At 42.0% G+C, this 19,081-nt stretch overlaps 1 protein-coding gene across 1 annotated transcript in view; it reads left to right on the forward strand.

The window, feature by feature from the left end:
* The first annotated feature begins 1,003 nt into the window (after positions 1-1,003).
* SLCO2A1 (solute carrier organic anion transporter family member 2A1) overlaps positions 1,004-19,081 on the forward strand; it is a 35,337-nt gene continuing 17,259 nt past the window's right edge. The window contains exons 1-3 of the mRNA XM_044289182.1: positions 1,004-1,280; positions 17,513-17,650; positions 17,961-18,123. Of these exons, the coding sequence (XP_044145117.1) occupies positions 1,200-1,280; positions 17,513-17,650; positions 17,961-18,123 (382 nt within the window). The 5' untranslated portion in view covers positions 1,004-1,199. The remainder of the gene's footprint in view (positions 1,281-17,512; positions 17,651-17,960; positions 18,124-19,081) is intronic.

Consider the following 19,081-nt stretch of genomic DNA (forward strand, 5'->3'; position numbering starts at 1 on the left):
CGTCGGGCTGCAACGTTGTAACACACAACATCATATCAGAGCACCCCCTGGAGGAAAGGTGTGGGATAACACATATATTTGAAAATGACATTCTGTCCCACTTGTTGCCTATTACAAAAGTATCAGATTCCTTTAATATGTGTTTAGACCTCCAAAGTGTTCCTCTTTTCAAAGATAGTCCCTACTTTTGACCCAAATCCCTCTTTGCTTCTTAAATGTCCCTGTTTTATAGGTTTGCATGATTACTTTTATAATTTCGAAGTTAGTCTGGTTCCTATCTGTATGTTACAACCCGTCTTGTATATTATTTCATTATTTGAAATTTCCAGAAAATTCCCCCAAAATTTTTTTGGATAATGTTTGTGCTATTTTGTAAAAGAAAACTATCAAAGTTTATAGATATACAGGAAAAATTGATCTTTCACACAATGAACCATCAATGTCCCTCTTTTACTGTCCAAAAAGTTGGGAGGCATGATGTATTTATTATTATTATTCTAATTTTTATAGAAATGGACATACAAAGTGTTTCTTATATTAGTCCATGTTGTCAACACGGCTCAGGCTACGAGCAACTTCATAGAAATCAGACTGTAATAGAAAGTCTTTCCTTCCTAGTGACAAGTCTGTGTTTCTTACATATACAGTTGTGTGGTATATTCTTCAGCCAGAAATGTTTCCTATAGGAGAACCTTCCATGTCCTATAGGGTGTATACAGTATATAAGGCATAGTGCAGGAACCTCATCATTCATGTAGTTAATATCCACAAGTCAAAGGTGTCTTACTCACTCCAGCATTGCCAAGAGTTGTGTCAGAATAGGACTTTGTATTCTGTTCTCTCAGGCAACTTTTTTTCATTGTCTATGGGTCTCACTCTCTTTCAGAATCCTGCATTTCTCTCTTCTCCCAATTGTTTGAAAAGTGGGAGGAGGGAGAGAGAAGGAGTCTGTCATAGTGGAAAACTTATAAATCCTCCCACTTTTACTTAAACCTCTGCAGACACCTGAGCTGAGAGAGAAGGAGAAAGCTCTGCTCAGCTGCTTGTGCCGGAGAATGCTCAAGAGTGACTATCTGAAAGCCACCAGAGATCTCCACACATCTGCAGGTACAGGACCAGTGACCTGTCCTACTCTCTCTCCTTAGACTCATCTACTGGAGTACTTCAAGACATTTCATCATAGCCATTCAAGTCTTAAAATGGGAGTGAAACTTGGAGATAACAAGTCTCAAGCTAGATCCATGGGTAGCTGCTGCAGGGGGATCTTCAACAACATCAAGGTAAGGTGAAGTTTTGACATCCATAAGTTTTGCGTACTAGCTACAGATGTAGCATAGCTGATCTTGACATCAAGTTCCTGGTGATATCACAATGCTGTCTCTAGTTTTTCATAGGACTGTAGGTAAATGTATTCAGTGGCGGACTCGGGTACCTAGGGACCACCAGTATTTAATCTATTTTTGGGGCCCACCGTACGGATACATTTAAATATAATAAATAATCTAACAAGTTTTTTATATGAACATAAGCTGGTTGAGGTGCTGTGAATTGAATATATGTATGTAGTGTACTAAATCTAATGTGTTATGTGCCACTTGTGCAGGGGGTGGGAGACTAGGGGCCCACCTTGCTCAGGGGCCCACAGGGGGATTCCCCTGTACCCCTGTGGGCCAGTCCGAGCCTGAATGTATTATTATATAGAATAGGTGAGCCATCTATAGTATCCTAAGGTTGTCATAGCTGACCATCTATAGTATGGATACCAGAAGGCAGGGACCTCAATTCTTTATCCCTCTGCAGGATCTGATTTTGCAGATAGTGGCCTGTGGAATATACCGTGATCTGTTTTCAATCACTTTCACTGGAGGTTTCATCCACATGAAGCGAGTAGTAGTAACAGGCAATACCATCATGTGTTTTTCTATATATTAATCAGAGCTCAGTACCGTTGAAGAGTTTGTATTGGTGACAATGTAGTATGACCTAATTAATTGCGATACATTCATAATCAATCAAGGGGAACCGTTACTGACTTCCACCATGGAAGCCCATGACAGTGAGATATGGGCAATATTTCCAAGACCTGAAGGGGTCTTCAGGAGAGGGAGGGGGAACAGAAATAGAACAAAATTAAAGTAGCACAAAATATTTGCAAGTGTACACTATGTTGCAGCTGCAAGCTGAGGGTTGTCTGTTTACTTAAGTGCATGGATACGGATTAGGGATGAGTATATATCACTTTTCCATGAGTATGTATATAAACATACAGTACCCTGGCCGTCCAGCTGTGGCTCCTGAGATGAGCTCACAGGGATGGAACTGGAGCAGAGAGTACATTAGGAATTAGAGCTTCTCTGGAAGGGTTAGAGCAGGGGTCAGCAATCTCGGGCACTTAAGCTGTGGTAAAACTACAACTTCCAGCATGCACACTTGCTCGACTGTTCTTAGGAATAGCGCATGCTGGACATTATGGTTTCACAACTGAACCCTGACTTAGAAAATCCTTTAGAATCATAGTGTTATCAGGCTCAGATTATTTTGTCTAAGGGCTGTATTACACTGGTAGATGAGGCTGGCGATTGCCGGGAAGGAAGCGTTCCTTCCCAAAAATTGCCTGCTCTTCAGTAAAGGAGAGCACTGCCATTACATGCAGCAATCTCCTCCACAGTATGAGGAGGAGCAATCACTAACGTCCCCATCCAGATTCATTATTTGCAGGCAGCAGACTGTGATTAGATGGCAAGATCTGCTGCCGGTAAAAAAATTTATTTTGTACCTGCATAAAAAATGCGATTACCCCATAAACAAGCGTTTGCTCATTCATCGGGTAATCGGCGACACACAGGCAGATCATTGCTAATGAGCATTCCTATGAACGCTTGTTAGCGAAGATCTGGCTGACCCTCGGCCAGTGTAATCAGCCCCAACATGAAGAAAAATCACTGCGTAGATGGCTCTATAAGGGCTGTTTCACACGAGCGGATGCCGTGCGTGACATCTACTCCGTGAATGACAGCCAAGACCCGATGTGGACAGCAGAAGCACGGAGCAATCGGGAGCAGTAACATGACTGATAATGCTCCGTGCCTTTCTGTGATCTCTTTACTACGAAATCACAGTGATAACTTTATCTCGCTGTGATTTCGTAGTAAAGAGATCACAGAGAGGCACGGAGCATTATCAATCATGTTACTGCTCCGTGCTTCTGCTGTCCGCATCGGGTCTTGGCTGTCATTCACGGACCGGATGTCGCGCACGGCATCCGCTCGTGTGAAACAGCCCTAAGGGTTTCTTAAGGTGGATTTACATGGCCCGATATCCAGGCAGATTATCGGAACGAATGTTTCTGCAAACACTCATTCCTGACAATTTGCCCGTCTAAATGTGCTGCCGGTCACCCGTTGAACGAGCTAAGCACTCGTTTATTGGGTGATCCTGTTGTTCGTGCAGGCACCTAAATGATGGTTACTGAGCAGCAGATTGTGCTATCTAGACACAATACAGCCGTATGATAATGAGTGATTGCAATAGCGATCTCTCGTTCTCATACAGTGGAGGTGATCGCTGCATGTAAATAACAAGCAGCGGACTGTCTGGAAGGAACGTTTCGTTCCCGACAATCAGCTTTAAGCTCGGCCAGTGTAAACCCACCTTTAGCTTCTACCTATGTTGAAAGAACTGTATCAGTGCAAACATATTCTCCCTATGCCTCAACAGGATATCAGCGCAACGTTATCAGTGTAAGTGTGCTAAGCGAAACCTGGCGTACAACACATTGTGCAGGAGTGACAGTCACTGGCACTCTGATAAGGCGCTGGAACCTCACTGCTGTGTGATTCTTGCCCTTAGTTCACTTGCACTGGGAGTCTTGCTTCTCACCTGAGTATTTATAAGTGAGCCATCCTGTGATGTCATATCCAGTCACTGTAATGACACATTGGCACGCTAGGTATTCTAAAATTAACTTCCTTATCTGTAAGAAATAAGCTAAGGTATTCAATGAATTAAATGTGCCTTGATCCATAGGACTATATAATGGTGAGCATCAAAATCAAGATCCTGCTGTTTGCATGTATAAGCAGCAGGTAAAGTCAACTTATCAAGTCTTAATATGCAGTAATCAGAAGTAAAATGTGACACTTTATGAAGACTTTGTAGCATATCATGTTTATATGTTTACCTTTGAATATAACATAAAAATAATTAAATATGATTCCTTAATTCGGACAGTCTGAATTGAGAAAAATGTCTGCTTTTCCCTTAACACTCCATGGGCTGAGTATGATATTGGAACTAAACTCATTCACTTGAAGGAGACATCATAACCAGATGTAGCCACTGGAAGAGGGTGGCCCTGTTCCAGGTGAAAAAAAAGAGATCATTGTTTTTTTAATTTCAGATAATCTCTTTAAATAAGTAATACTGGAGCACTTCCTTTATTAATGGACTAATATACATCTATCATAAGAACAGTTTTCCTATGATTAGGTGAATTCCTATAATAGAACAGAACAATGAAAAACGACATCTCAGTGATTGCCCTGTGAGAAATCTCAGACATTGCCCTGTGAGAAGTCTGCAAAATGCAGAGTTTGTTAATAGCAGTCTGTATTCTGACGATCATTCAGTGTTTGGGTTTGGGTTGGCCCCAACGCTACGCTGGGTCCCTCGGACGCGTCACCACATGTTGCTGCTCTCAAGAAGGGATGGTAAGGAGTGGTGCACCCCAATAGGAAATAAGTCCAGAGAGTCAGGGTTTGCAGTAAACCAGGGTGCTTCTTTACTGGAAGAACTCAAGTGCAAACAATATAAGCAATCACTAAGCTGGCTTCTCCAGTCTCCTCCTTGGCAGAAGAAGGGTTTGATGCTGAGGAAAGGCCTGAGCTAGCTGTCCCTCTCTCTGTCAGAAGGATGGCACCCTAACCAAAGGCTGGTGGCCTAGGGTCTATAGCTCAGTCGTCTGGCTGGCTCCCTGGTCACAGGGCTGGTAACCTAGAGAATGTGGCTCAGTATCCGCATCTAAGCATCCTCTTCTGTTCACTCATGCAGTCTGACAGAGTCTCTTCTACCAAACATTGGTGTCTATCTGCAGAACACTAGGGGCTCTGACTGCTCTTCTTATATACAGTTTTAACTGAACTAGAACCTTCTAGTGCGATGGGTGGAGTGGAGAAGCACAGCCTAACAAAAACGATGTTATAATTTTAGTCTGCTACAGACTTGTACAGCTTTTTAATATAGGTCTCAAGGAATGAATAAGCAGTTCCCAGACGTAAACAAGTCTTCAGACATAAACAACAGAACTAAACCAGACAGTCAAAAGGTCAGCGTGCTTGTTTTTTTTCTCTCCGAAACTTACAGTAACTGTGGAAGATTTCTAGCATCTCAGTGCATAGGTAGAAAGTCCTAGTCTCTTGGTATTAGCTGGCTGGACATTAACCCTTTCCACAGTGCAGTGCAGATATGGTGCAATAACAGTGCAAATGAACAGGATGTATTATAATAAACACATAAAATGCAGTTTAACAATATAAATCAGTATAGGTGCACACATCAGCAAAAATCACAGTGCAAGTTAACCCTTCACAGTGCAGTAAAGTAGGGAGTTGATGGCTTTGCTAAGAAGTAATAGGGGCAAATGTCCACAAGAATCTATAGTCTAAATTACCCTTGCTCCAGGGCACTACAATAGCATATCAGGTACAGACTACTGTAATGTGGGCTGCAGAGAAGCCGCAAGGAATGTGGCCTGCCTGTGGCCATAGAATTGCATTGGATGGATCTGTGACCTGCTGCAACTCGGTACAACTGAACCTTTCCTGCAAAAGGCGGTCAACCCAGAATGAAAAGCAGGGATGAGAGTGGTGTTCTAACCTAAAGCTAGTAGATATAATCTGCCTTTATGATAATCTGCCTGTGTTTGGAGGCCCAAACAGTCTAAAATAATTTGGAAAAAGTAAAATATTCTGCACAGTTGACAGCTGCCATCTTTACTCAGACAATGAGTGAAATGTATAAGTATGTCCTGTCTTCTCAGCACATAGTTGGCCTGAGGTAGTCCACAGATGCGCTTGGTTTCCCCCGGGTCCTGAACTAAATATTTTTTGCCTGAAGTCATTATTTAATAACATCTTCAGATTTTTTTCTACACAAAATCTGCACCTGTCATTCGCCATATCCATCATAAGTAAGGGTTTGGATTGCTGTATCCGAACCTGATTTGTGTAAAAACGTTGTTAATAATATGGGCTCTGTCTTACTGTAAAACGTATGTTCTCCGTGGAGGTCTTTCCAAAGTTTCTGCAAATATCGCGAGACCTACTTCGTCTAGCTTCTATCACGTCAATTCATTTATTGCCAAAAATTACTGTATCCAATTACTAAGCCGAACTCAGATTCGTGCCTCATTATCTGACTGGGAAGAGGTGGAATTTGCTTATGTTACTAAGACATACGTACTGTAGGTGCAATGAGATTATAGAAATGACAATCCTATTAGGAGCAGAACCGGTAACTACAACAGACAAGAAAAGACTTCTACCTTCCAGTTCACCTTAGAAGCTTGAATGTTAACTGTCCTCACCACAACCACTTTCTCTTGACTTCTTTACATAGGAACCGTTCCAATATTCTACGCATTAGATTTCCAAATGCTTTATAGTTTGTCTGTTCAATGTGTGGATGTCACACCATCCTCAACTCTCCGCTTTTCTCTAAAGTGTCAAGGAAACAGTTCATGACTATTTGTATTGGTTTATTGTCAAGTCTCCTCATCGCCATCTTTTGTTCTTCATACAGTAAATATCTTCTCAGCTCAAGATAAAATCTCTTGAAGGAAGGGCAAGTTCTCATACTGGGAGAATATATTGTGTTGAAAGCTGGCTGGGTCAGTCTACATCTGTAACTCTTTTAAGATTATGTTACAAAAAAAAAAAAAAGCTAAAATACTACATATTATTAAGCATAAAAGCTGAATGACCCACCCTTGCTCTGGTGGGCCATAAAAAGGTTATTTACTGCATGAGTCCTGGGTTCCACGCATTCATGGAAAATTACAATCTCCACGATCTTTAATATACTGTTACTAAGGAGTGAGTAAAAATCTGGTAGGAAACCTAGGGCTTCATTCATTATACAACAGCATGGGTGGATAAATTCTCGACACTTTAAGAACGAGTTGGACCACTCCAGGAGCTAGTTTCTTTCACAAGTAACCCAGCACTTAGAATTTTTGTGGAAAACAACAAAAAATGTAGAGACTGGTACCAAACAACTGAACTCATTGAATATCTGGTCCTGTAAATTTGTCCATCCCTGCCCAATTGTGATGCAGCTTCATGTTGCATCCCGTCTAATTAATACACACACAACTTCACACCTGTTAAACTAGCTCCATAATGTAACAGCTTGTGCAGCCTCCACTATGTACTGGGAGGAGTAGAACAAAGTAATTGTGGCTGTATTATAGTTATTAAAGGAAAATATGGAAAGGAACATTACTAGGAACATTTCCTAACAATGCTTGTCTAGCAAAAACATTATCCTCAATTGTTGGGTTGTTTCTAGATGGTCAGTTGTTGGCTCAGGTATGAAAGAAACCTTAAGCTGGGCCTACATATTAGTCACATGTTGATGAAAATGGATGTTCTTTGGGTTGAATTTCAGCGACAATCGTTTTAGCCAACTGATGGCAGACCATCACTGTCTGAAAAGAAGTCTTCAGTGTTTAATATTTACATCCGATAGTTGGACAAAAGATCTTTCATTGAAAGAAACTTCCCAGAAAGATCTTTTGTTCATTGCCTGTTTCATTGAACATGTATGGCCGACAGAGGGACATACTTACAGAGTGTCAGATACTGCCACATGCTGCCAGATTCCCATTGACTATAATGGGATCTGACAGGGATTTAGACAGTTTCCAGCATAAATGCTGGCTTTTGGGCAGACAAAAAATACTGCATGCAGCAGACTACTGGAGTTTGTGGCACATATGTGAACCTAACCTTAAAGGGGTTGTCCAGGTTCATCTCTCCTGTTTTCACCCAGGCAGCCCCTCTGATATGAGCATCGAGAATTTCATACTCTGATGCTCTCCCTTGCCCTGTGCTGTATGTCCCCAGGGCAAGGGCTGTTTGTTTATATTTTTTATACTGCTAGGCAGAGGCTTCTACCCAGCAGTGTTCCTGGTGATGTCACCGGCTATGATGGGCGTGCTTTAGTGCTGCCCTAGCTGTTTTACAGGCTAGGGCAGTGCTAAAGCCTACCCATTAGTGCTGTAGACATCACCAGGCATCATGGGGCTCCGATGTTCATATCCGAGGGCCTGCCTGGGTGAAAACGAGGATATGTCCGGGTTCAGCTTTGAAACCAGACAACCCCTTTAAAATGGCCATACACACTAGCCTAAAGTTGATCAAAACAGACGAATTTAACCAAAACTAATGAACAAAAGATCTTTTATTTGAGAAAATGTTCCCAGAAAGATCTTTCGTCCATCATCCAAGTTTCATTAAATGTGTATAGGGAGTTTGAATAACTGTAACACCCAATGTGGACTAAAATGTGTATGGCGGTGTCTGTGAAACGAATGTTCACCAGATGGTTGTTTGTTCAACCATCAACCAACTTCTATCTAATGAGTGTGGTCACATTTAGTTTTGGCTTGGTCATATATCATTCAAGCTGAGAATGCTTGTTGGCTGCCACCTTAAATTACACAGCGAATGTGTAAAATCACATTCGTCTTTTCACATAAGTGTGTCAACTAGACTTGTCCTTTGACTTTTCATACTGGTTGTCCCTGAAATATCAGCAAGAAGGAGATCTATCAAATCTGTCACCAAATATCAGCAAGTGCAGCCTAAGGGGTTAGAAAAACCACACGTACCTGTGTCTAATAATTACCCTGTCTCTAAAAGCCTATTGTTCAGCTGTCACACATGTCAACTCACTTTTATGTCTTAAAATTCCAAATAAATTAGTAAGTGAACGAATGCCATTTCATTAAGGCTCGCTTAGGCTTATGACCTTACGTTAGTGTGGAAGGCTACAATATTCTTTGTAACGCTGTTGCTTAATTCAGTTGCCCTTGGGTCGATTATGGCGATACCATGACATCTGAGCTGCCTGTAAATTGCATAAGTAAAAGAAACAAGAATAGAAAATTCAGCATTGATGAATTCGTTGAGAGAAGTGAGTCTTACAGGGCCTGTCAGGGTATTTTGTCTTTTTGCTGTCATAGTGAGTCATATGGGTGGGATTGTATTAGCGGGCATGAAAGACAAGGGCCAAGTCCAGTGCAAATACTAATGTATTCGAAAATAAAAATGCAGTAAGTCATATGGTGAGAAGCCAAAATATCAAATGTCACAGCTCTCTGAAAGCATAATATACAGATATATCTATTAAAGGGGGCTTCCCACTATAGTAGGCGATGTCTTATTGCTAGTATATGGGATCTCTTCCAGATGGACTTCCAATCCCTAAATGGAAAGGGTTGCAGTGTGATGCATCTCCTTCCTAGTGTTTCCCTGCAAGTGACACTCTGGCACTGTAATCCGGTCACTGTACGGGATGCGGTGGTGCACGGTGGTATCCAGCTAACCCGGATATGGTGAACTCTGGCAGTCTGTTCCTCCATCAGAACAGACTGACGGAGTTTACAGCGCTAATGTGAACCCAGCCGTAGTGTAATGTGCGATGCTGTAATTTAGTCACTCATCCTCCTTCCCTCTCTGGATGCAGTGAATGGTCTGACTGAGAACGTTAAAGCGGTTCCCTGCCTTTGTCCCTTCTGACGATCTATCCTTTGGATAGGTCATCAAGATCTGATTGATGGGGGTCCAGGCCACGAGACATAGTTGTGATGTCACTGGTCTGTGGGAAAGCAGAAAGAAGGCCGCGGCGCTACTGAGAGCGCCACTGCCTTCTCAAACGGCTGATCGGCTGATCTGACCGCTCCTGATCAGACACCGATGACCTATCCCATCAGTAAGAAAAAGGGAGAGAACCCCTTTAAGCGAGGCTATCTGCCATGCTAAAAGTCCAAACAAAGAGGACGTTAAAGAGTCATGAGAGGAATTAGAATACATCCGCCCATATTTTATTTTAAAAAATCGCATAGAATATTCAAATATAGGCTGTTAATATGTGATAAAATTTTGAATAGTATCTATTCAAGAAAACCTTTACCCTCTGCTCAGAATTTTACTTATTACACAAGCAGTTTGTGCCCAGAGTTGAGACCCACTCCTATCTCCAGAACGCCCCCCCCCCCCCCAAAGTGAAAAAGAGTGCACCATGCAAGCAAAGGCACCCGCCATACACTCCTATAGGAGTTCTGAAAATGGCCGAGCGCTTGGATATTTTCAGAACTCCCAGGGAAGTGAATGGAAAGCATCCTATACATGCGCTTTGGTGGGCCCGTTCTGGAGATAGGAGTGGGTCCCGGAGGTCGGACTTTTACCTATCTGATATTGGTGGCATATTTTAGCACCACTGTCTGAGATGACATAACCCCTTTAATGTAGAAATTGAAACCAGTGAACACACAAGCCCCAAAATGGAATTTTCTATTGTAAAAAATGCCAACAAAATGACCACTTACAGTGTATTTACTGAGAATTGATTGAATTGCTACCCAGTATCATCTAGAAGTCATAGTAGAAACAGTGGCACACCTGATACTTTTAGGAAAATATTTAACAATTAGGTTATATTCAAACGCTGCAGCTTGTACCATGTGTGACTATAACCTAAGGAGGAAATTAAATACTGAAGGTACAATCAAGCTGGCCATACACATTACATAAATAGGCTACTTTTACATCTGCGCCTTTGCTGGATCTGGCAGGGTTCAGCAAAAATGCTTCCATTAGGATAATACAAACGGCTGGATCCGGTTATATTATCTCTAAAATGACCATGACGATCAGGCACCTAAAACCATTGTAAGTCAATGGGCGCCGGATCTGTTTTCTTTTGTGTCAGAGAAAATGGATCCGGCACCATTGACTTACATTGTGTTTAATGCCAGATCCGTCTTGCGCCGCGTCCCATTACATACTCAAAAACGCTGTTTGCAGTGCTCGTGTGTGCATCATGGGAACACAACGAAAGGAATAGAATGCATTCTGGTCGCACTCCATTCCCTTCAGTTCAGTTTTGTTCCCATTGACAATGAATGGGGACAAACCTGAAGCGTTTTCCTCCGGTATTGAGAGCCTATGACAGATCTCAATACTGGAAAGGAAAAATGCTGATGTGAAATTTGCCTAAGTTGCTAAATCAGAAATTTGTGGTCACAGAAAGATCTGTGTAACCTATGTTCATTTCTGTCATACCTGCCTTATTAACAATTTGGGTTGTCCCACTCCTCAATTTCAAAGCACGTTTTTCTGTTGGGCAAAAAACAAGTCTCCCAGAGGAGTCTTATCCCCCTAGGCCTATTTCCCTCACATTGATGAAACTATGCCATTAGTTTGGATACCTATCATACTACATATTTAGTTTGTTGACAAGAGAATGTGACCTATAATTTACTTTTGCACCTCTAGGAGTTATGTAAACTATTCCAGAATCTTCCACCTTTTTTTTTGTTTCTTGTCGCTTGCAAAATTCTAATTGCAATCATTCATTTCTTAGCTGCACTGTTTTTTGTATTGTAATGTTGTCCAGGTTTTTTTTTTTTTTTTCACCCCCCTCCCCAGACCTGCTCTATGGCTCTCATGTTGTCTTCACGAGACTAATTCCTGTTTGTCAATTTCCACATGGACAGGGTCATGTACACCTCTGCAGCCAATGACTGGCTTCAGCAGAGACATTTCCCGTGCAGCACATGAGCCAGCAGAGATGTGCCTCTTGGGGACATGCCACCAGTAAGACCATTGGTTGGCTAGAGTGGCACATGTGACCCTGTCCGTGCAGAAGTTGACAACATAGAAAGATAGAATGTGTCGGCAGATAAGAACCATTTGGCCCATCTAGTCTGCCCAATATACTGAATACTATGAATAGTCCCTGGCCCTATCTTATATAAAGGATGGCCTTATGCCTATCCCATGCATGCTTAAACTCCTCCACTGTATTTGCAGCTACCACTTCTGCAGGAAGGCTATTCCATGCATCCACTACTCTCTCAGTAAAGTAATACTTCCTGATATTACTTTTAAACCTTTGCCCCTCTAATTTAAAACGATGTCCTCTTGTAGCAGTTTTTCTTCTTTTAAATATTCTCTCCTCTTTTACCTTGTTGATTCCCTTTATGTATTTAAAAGTTTCTATCATATCCCCTCTGTCTCGTCTTTCTTCCAAGCTATACATGTTAAGGTCCTTTAATCTTTCCTGGTAAGTTTTATCCTGCAATCCATGTACCAGTTTAGTAGCTCTTCTCTGAACTCTCTCCAAAGTATCAATATCCGGCGAATTGTAGTATAGTGTATACTAAGAAAGCCCGAGAGCTGGTGAGCCTGAACTGAGGGGAAGCAGGTAAGTATAGATCTCTTCACAAGTTCAGCTGGGTGGCGGGAAATTAAAATAAAACCTTGACAATCCCTTTAAAGGGGTTGTCTGGTTGCTCCCTGAGAACATTGATCATGACCATAGTAATCTGGAACCAGAGATGCTCTTTGCAATGGTTTTGTGTGCTCACTACCCATGGGACATCATGATCGAGGCATCTCCTTCTATTACCTAAAAGTGACCTAATATGGAACTGACAAAGGGGGCCGTTAGGAGTTCCATTCATCACTTATGAAATGGAATTCTATGCAATGAACATGGCGTGAGATTTAAGATCATTTACCAAATGGCAGCGCCATCTACTGTACAACCTGGGTATTGGCCTTGTTCTATAATTATAGCAAGGAGATACAGTATATGAATGTGCATATTCTTAAATGGTTTACAACCTTTGATTCTCTAGCTTTTATAAAACTACAACTCCCAGCATGCCCTGTCAGATACAGGCTGCCAGAAGATTGTTGTAGATGTAGTTTGTCAACAACTGGATATCAACAGGTAATGGTATAGTGATTGAATAGGGTGGAGTAATTATTCGCCATATAAAAAGAATACAGTGGCACTGGTGTTTAATCCCAGCGATAATCATGGTCGTCTGATGAGTTAATTCACATATCAGTATGACTGTAGAGAAACTAAATTGTAGCCATCATGGGCAGGGAACAATAAAATACCTCTCAAGTTACTGCGTTCCCCAGTCAGTGACAATGGAGCTAGGGGTGGGCGATATAGACGATATGTGATATAAGCGATATAAATCTGGCCAACGATAGAGATTTCGTTTACATCACCATATCGCAGTAGAACATGACATGCGCCTCTCTCGGCACGCACCATGTTCTCCTGAGCCGGCATAGTGGAGAAGGAGAGAGAGTCCCTCCCTACTGTGTGCGGCTGCCGCTGACCACCAATGAGAACAGACTAGGAGGAGGAGGGGAGGGACTGTGGCCACTGCGCCACCAATAAGAACAGAGAGGAGGAGGGGAGGGACTGAATACAAACGTAGCCTGAGGGGTTAATTGCGGCGGATCACGGCACGCAGTAATAGAGGCCAGGTATGGGATATGGCCGGCATATGCAGGCAGCTACGCTTGTATTCGGGCATATTAACTATATTCATTGGTGGTGCAGTGGCCACAGCCCCTCCCTTCTACTCCCCTTCTTCAAAGTAGTACATTATTGCGGGCCTCCCCCCCCTTCCACATGATTAAATCATTGGTGGCCCCAGGGTGGTAGCTTCTGATCGGAGCCCCAGCAGTGTAATCGCGGGGCTCCAATCGGTTACCATGGCAGCCAGGACGCTACTGAAGACCTGGCTGCCATGGTAATCTCCCTGCTGCTGTGTGTACTATGCACAGGGCACCAGGGAGAGTGTGAAGTCCTATATACCCTAATAGAGTTCTGTCAGGGTGAGTAGGACAAGGGTTCTAGCCCCTAAGGAAGCTAATATTTTTTTTTTTTTAAGTTAAAAAAAAAAAAGTTTCCTCCCCCAGAAATATAGAATATATTGCGATATATATCGCATATCGCACATGCTTAAAATTATATCGCAATATAGATTTTAGGCCATATCGCCCACCCCTAAATGGAGCCATATTAGGCTCAGAGACCCCCTGTTTGTTTCCCCAGCTAGTGACTGCTCTAAATGAGATTATACACTATGGGCACTAGGAATGTCATAGTACTACTGAAACTTTGCTGCAGACAATTCATTCATTACATCTACTAGGAATAATAAGGGAATGATGCAACATACAGTCATAAAAATAGATGCTCGAGAATGGTCATTTCAACTAAAGCGGACATATCAGTAATGGTGACAGGCAATATTTCTAATGAAATGACCCCCATAACGTCTATTAGACTCTTTCAGGAGGAATGGCATTAGCATCTGCTGATGCTATATGGAGGATTATGACCTGGCATTGTGCATGCTATACCAGTTTAAAAGTTCAAATAGATAGGGTTTAGGGCCCATTAACACGACTGTAGGCGGTCCATGCCCGTATTGCAGACCGCATACCCAATGACTTGAACTTCGGGTCAAAGTTCAGGTTCGGGACCCAAACTTGACCCCGAACCCGGACCCCATTAAAGTCAATGGGGACCCGATCTTCAATTTTTTTTTTTCTGTGGTAACATGGTTATAACGGAAAATAATAGCATTCTTAAGACAGAATGCTAAATAAAATGGCCATTGAGGGGTTAAAAATCATTTAAAAAAAAACTCACCTCATCCACTTGATCACGCAGCCAGCTGAAGAAAGAAGAGGATACCGGCATCAGCGATCAAGTGGATGAGGTGAGTTTTTATTTTATTATCATTATTATTATTATTTTTAACCCCTCAATGGCCACTTTATTTAGCATTCTGTCTTAAGAATTCTATTATTTTCCATTATAACCATGTTATAATGGAAAATAATTAAAATCATCCGAACACCGAACCCGAACTTCAGTGAAAAAGTCCAGGTTCGGGTACCCGAACTCTCAAAGTTCAATACGAACCCAAACTTTGCAGTTCGGGCTCGCTCAACCCTACTTTTAGGTCTGTTCTTCCGCACCGCAAAAGATAGGACATGTCCTATCTTTTGCTGTATATTGTGGATAACGAACCCATTCAAGTCAATAGGTCTGCGCCACAATACGGGATTCACCCTGCCTGTTCCTGTGCACCGCAGACCATAATTTGTGGTCCACAGCATGGGCACGGGGCACACCGGGTAGTGTGACTGAGCCCTTATACAAATAGAAAGGGTTCAAGGGAGACATGAGGGGGGCACCAGCTGAAGGTTTTGTTCAGGTATATAATTTGTCTTGTATCTGGACTTTCCGAGATGTGTACTGCGCAGGTCTCTGTCTCATTTTGGGTGGACAATTTCTTATTTTTTTTGCTATTGCTGGGAAAACAGTGAACAAACAGGAGCATGTGACCGGACTCTTCTCCTGCCAGAGAGGCCCTTGTGCTGGGGACTGTGCGCTGGAATGACATTTTATTTTCCTAGTATTCACTGTGTTTGATTTTAGTTGTTCTATAAGCAGTTCTCTAAATGTTGAAATGTCCCTCCCCATTATCAAAGGGTACATGCCGCACTTTACATGATGCAACACAATATTTGTATCTCACAATTATCTGTGTCTACTGAAGCTGCTCAGACTTGGGCCAATTTCACACGTCGGTGTTTTGGTCAGTGATTTCCATCAGTGATTGTGAGCCAAAACCTGGTGTGGAGATTTCACAGAGATAAGGTATAAGGGAAAGATTTCCACCTCTTATGTGTTTTTGACCTGCACCTGGTTTTGACTCTGGATAAAGCCTCATTCACACGTCAGTGTTTTGGTCAGTGATTTCCATTAGTGATTGTGAGCCTCCACAGAGATAAGATATAAGAAAAACATCTGCACCAGTTCTGTGTTTAGAGCCGCACTTGGCTTTGGCTCAAAATCACTGATGGAAATCACTGACCAAAACACTGACGTGTGAATGAGGCATAACTGATGGAAATCACTGATCAAACACTGACCAAAAACAGACTGTGGGAAAGCAGCATACTAATGGATAAAGAACCCAAAAAAGGAAATCAGTTTTACTAGGCTAAATAAAGAGTTGACTTTGATGGACATAGGACCTGAATGAACTTATGAACGTACCTTGACACTTAAAGGGAAGCTCTACCTTTTCTCACTATGGCCCACATTTTAGTATTGGGGCTATATCTGAATTCTAGAATAACTGGTGCTAAGATCTGGAGCATTTTTTTTACACAATTTGGTGCTTATTATTTTTGAAGCAAGTAAACCAAAAAGAATAATTCCCTGTTAGGGATGAGTGAACTAAGAATTCCATTATGGATTCTAAGAATTCCATTATGGATTCCACTATAACTTATGCTCCGTGGCCATGGTGTGAATGCTAGCCCTGTGTCCTCCATGGCTCGCTACTGCATCTATGGTTCTCATTCATGTTGGGCTTCATGTTGCTTTGATATTTAGTAAATTGAGGAAAAAATATATGCATCTGTGCAGCAAACTTCTTTTACTGTTAACTCTTAAAGGAGTTGGCTAAAAAAAAAAAATTTAAATCCCTGAAGTCAGCAATTGTCATAAAATAAAATAAAAATTGCAAACTCACCCATTTCATTCCCCACTTCTTCCAGCACCACCACTTTAATCCTCCCTGCCAGGCTTTATATGTTTGGCTGCAGATATGATGTACCCAAGACTCCAGGTGAACCCTGCCGCCAGTCACTGGCCCAAGCAGTCTTGTGCCGCACACTGCTGACCATAGCGATTGGCTTCATAGTGTCTGGTGTGAAAGTATGGGCCCTTCCTCGCTGTTATAGCTGGAAGCAGAGGGGGATGAAATGATTGAGCATACATTTTTATTATTTCATGACAATTACTGGCCTTAGGAATTTTTTTAATGAGTAACAGACCTTTTAAATATTGTATATACTTCATGGTACGTAGCAGTTCTCCTTGGGCAAATATGGTCATAGTATCTGGAGCTCCTTGCCTACAATTTTTTTACTTGGCTGTCGCCTTGTTTTGGGTTCTCTGATTTCACTCATAGTCCTGAGAATAACATACATGTCTGTCCCTGGAACAGTAACATCAAACATCCCCTGATGTGACAGGGGAGCAGACCTGACAACCTACATGGCTCACCTCCTCCTTTTGCTACATGTCTTAGGACTTCTTGATACATCCTGCCAACGGGTTTCTATAAATCACCTTTTAGTACATGTAATTACTCATACTTGGAGAGAATATCCAGCCCTAGTCAGTCCCGTCCCCTTTGATATGAGTTGGCAGTAGTCCCCTGTCCAAATAACCTGCAGTGCTAGCAAACAAGGGGTTGATGAACTTGCCCAAGAGTCATGGAAAGGGGGTAGAAAACAAACTTCAGCCCTTTATAATGTGGCAAAACTTATCTTCTCTGTGCAACACTGATGAACACTGAAAATATGATTTTTTTTCTTATCTTTAGGTCTTTGTACTTTGCCATGCTCTGCTGCAGCTTTCTCAGCTCCTGTACAGTGCTTACTTTAAGAGCAGTCTGACCACAATTGAGAAACGCTTTGGCCTTTCCAGCTCTTCTTCTGGTCTCCTCTCAAGTATCCATGAGGTGAGTAGAACTTAATTTGTCAACATGCAGAATGAGTGCAACATAGAGTTATTAGATAACTAACTGATCAATGGGGGCCTGATTGCAGTACCCCCACTGATCCTGAGAATGGGGGTCCCATTTCCTTCATTCAAATGGAGCGGGAGGTTGAGCATGTGCCACTGCCTTGCAGCTGAATTCATTCTCCATGGGACTGCCTGAGATTGCCGACTGCAGAGCTACATAATGTGCTAGACTCGTTGAAGGTTTAAGCAATATAATTATATCTTTGTATTTTTGATGGACTGATATTTTACATTCTCTGCTTTAGATTAGTAATGCAGTGCTGATCATCTTCATTAGCTATTTTGGATGTCGGGTGCATCGGCCTCGTGCTATTGGTATTGGTGGTCTACTGCTGGCCCTGGGGACATTCCTACTGACAGTACCACACTTCATCTCAGACAAGTATCAGTACACACCTGTTGAAAATGGTACGTTCATCTTAAGAAGAATGCTGACATCGGCGGCTGTGACGTGTAATTTATAAAGCCCATTTGTATTGCTATTAGTTGACTGGACTGTATATCATTATTGTTTTTTATTGGTAATAATAAAAAAAATGGTAACTAGAGCAGGACTAGTTTAATTTAAAGGGGATATCAGATCTAATTTTAAAAATAAAAACAGCAGCAAATGTTATAAAAAAAATATATATATCCCTGCCGATCCAGCACAGATGACTCTGCGCTTCCCTGGTTTATTTACAACAGCTGACATATGACTATGGTTCTCATGTCTAAATGGTGATGCCAGTAGTACAGCATGTGACTGCTGAGGCCACTGAGTAGGTACAACAGTCTCAGGGCAGCATCTGTTAACAAAGATAAGGGACATTGCTGGGCTGTCTGTGTTGGATGGGAGGGAGCAACCCTTTATGCTATTTCATTTGATGCTGTCTTTATTTAGGCTGGATAGTCCCTAGAGTGTTTATCCAGACAAAGGCAGAAGCAAAACTTCTAGTAAGTAGTGTCCTTCATAGGTGGGATTGGACAATAAATAACTTCTATAGGGGGGTTTTACAACTCTACCCTGTCAGTTGATGTCGGACGGTAAGAAGAATATTTCATTGTGGGTTTCAACATGGCCGTTCCTTTGTTGAACCACTACTAGAGGTGTTTAGCAGTTGTCAAACATTATCTAAAGTGTATGCGCCCTTATTGGGTCCTATCTATCTATCAATCTGACTCCTCAACTGTGAAATTGCAAGACCAAGAAGAACAAGAGCCATAAGGTTATACAAATTGAGGAAGTAGCAGGTGTCTGCAAATGATCACATTTTCAATCGCCTAGCTCCAATCTGTGACATGTGGGAGAGGCATAAAAGCCAGATTGAAAGCATAGTTTTGCAGGCACATAAAACCTCAAAAATCAGTTCAATTCACGTGGGAT

This window comes from Bufo gargarizans, chromosome 4 (assembly GCF_014858855.1).
Source record: "Bufo gargarizans isolate SCDJY-AF-19 chromosome 4, ASM1485885v1, whole genome shotgun sequence".
NCBI classification, from domain to species: domain Eukaryota; kingdom Metazoa; phylum Chordata; class Amphibia; order Anura; family Bufonidae; genus Bufo; species Bufo gargarizans.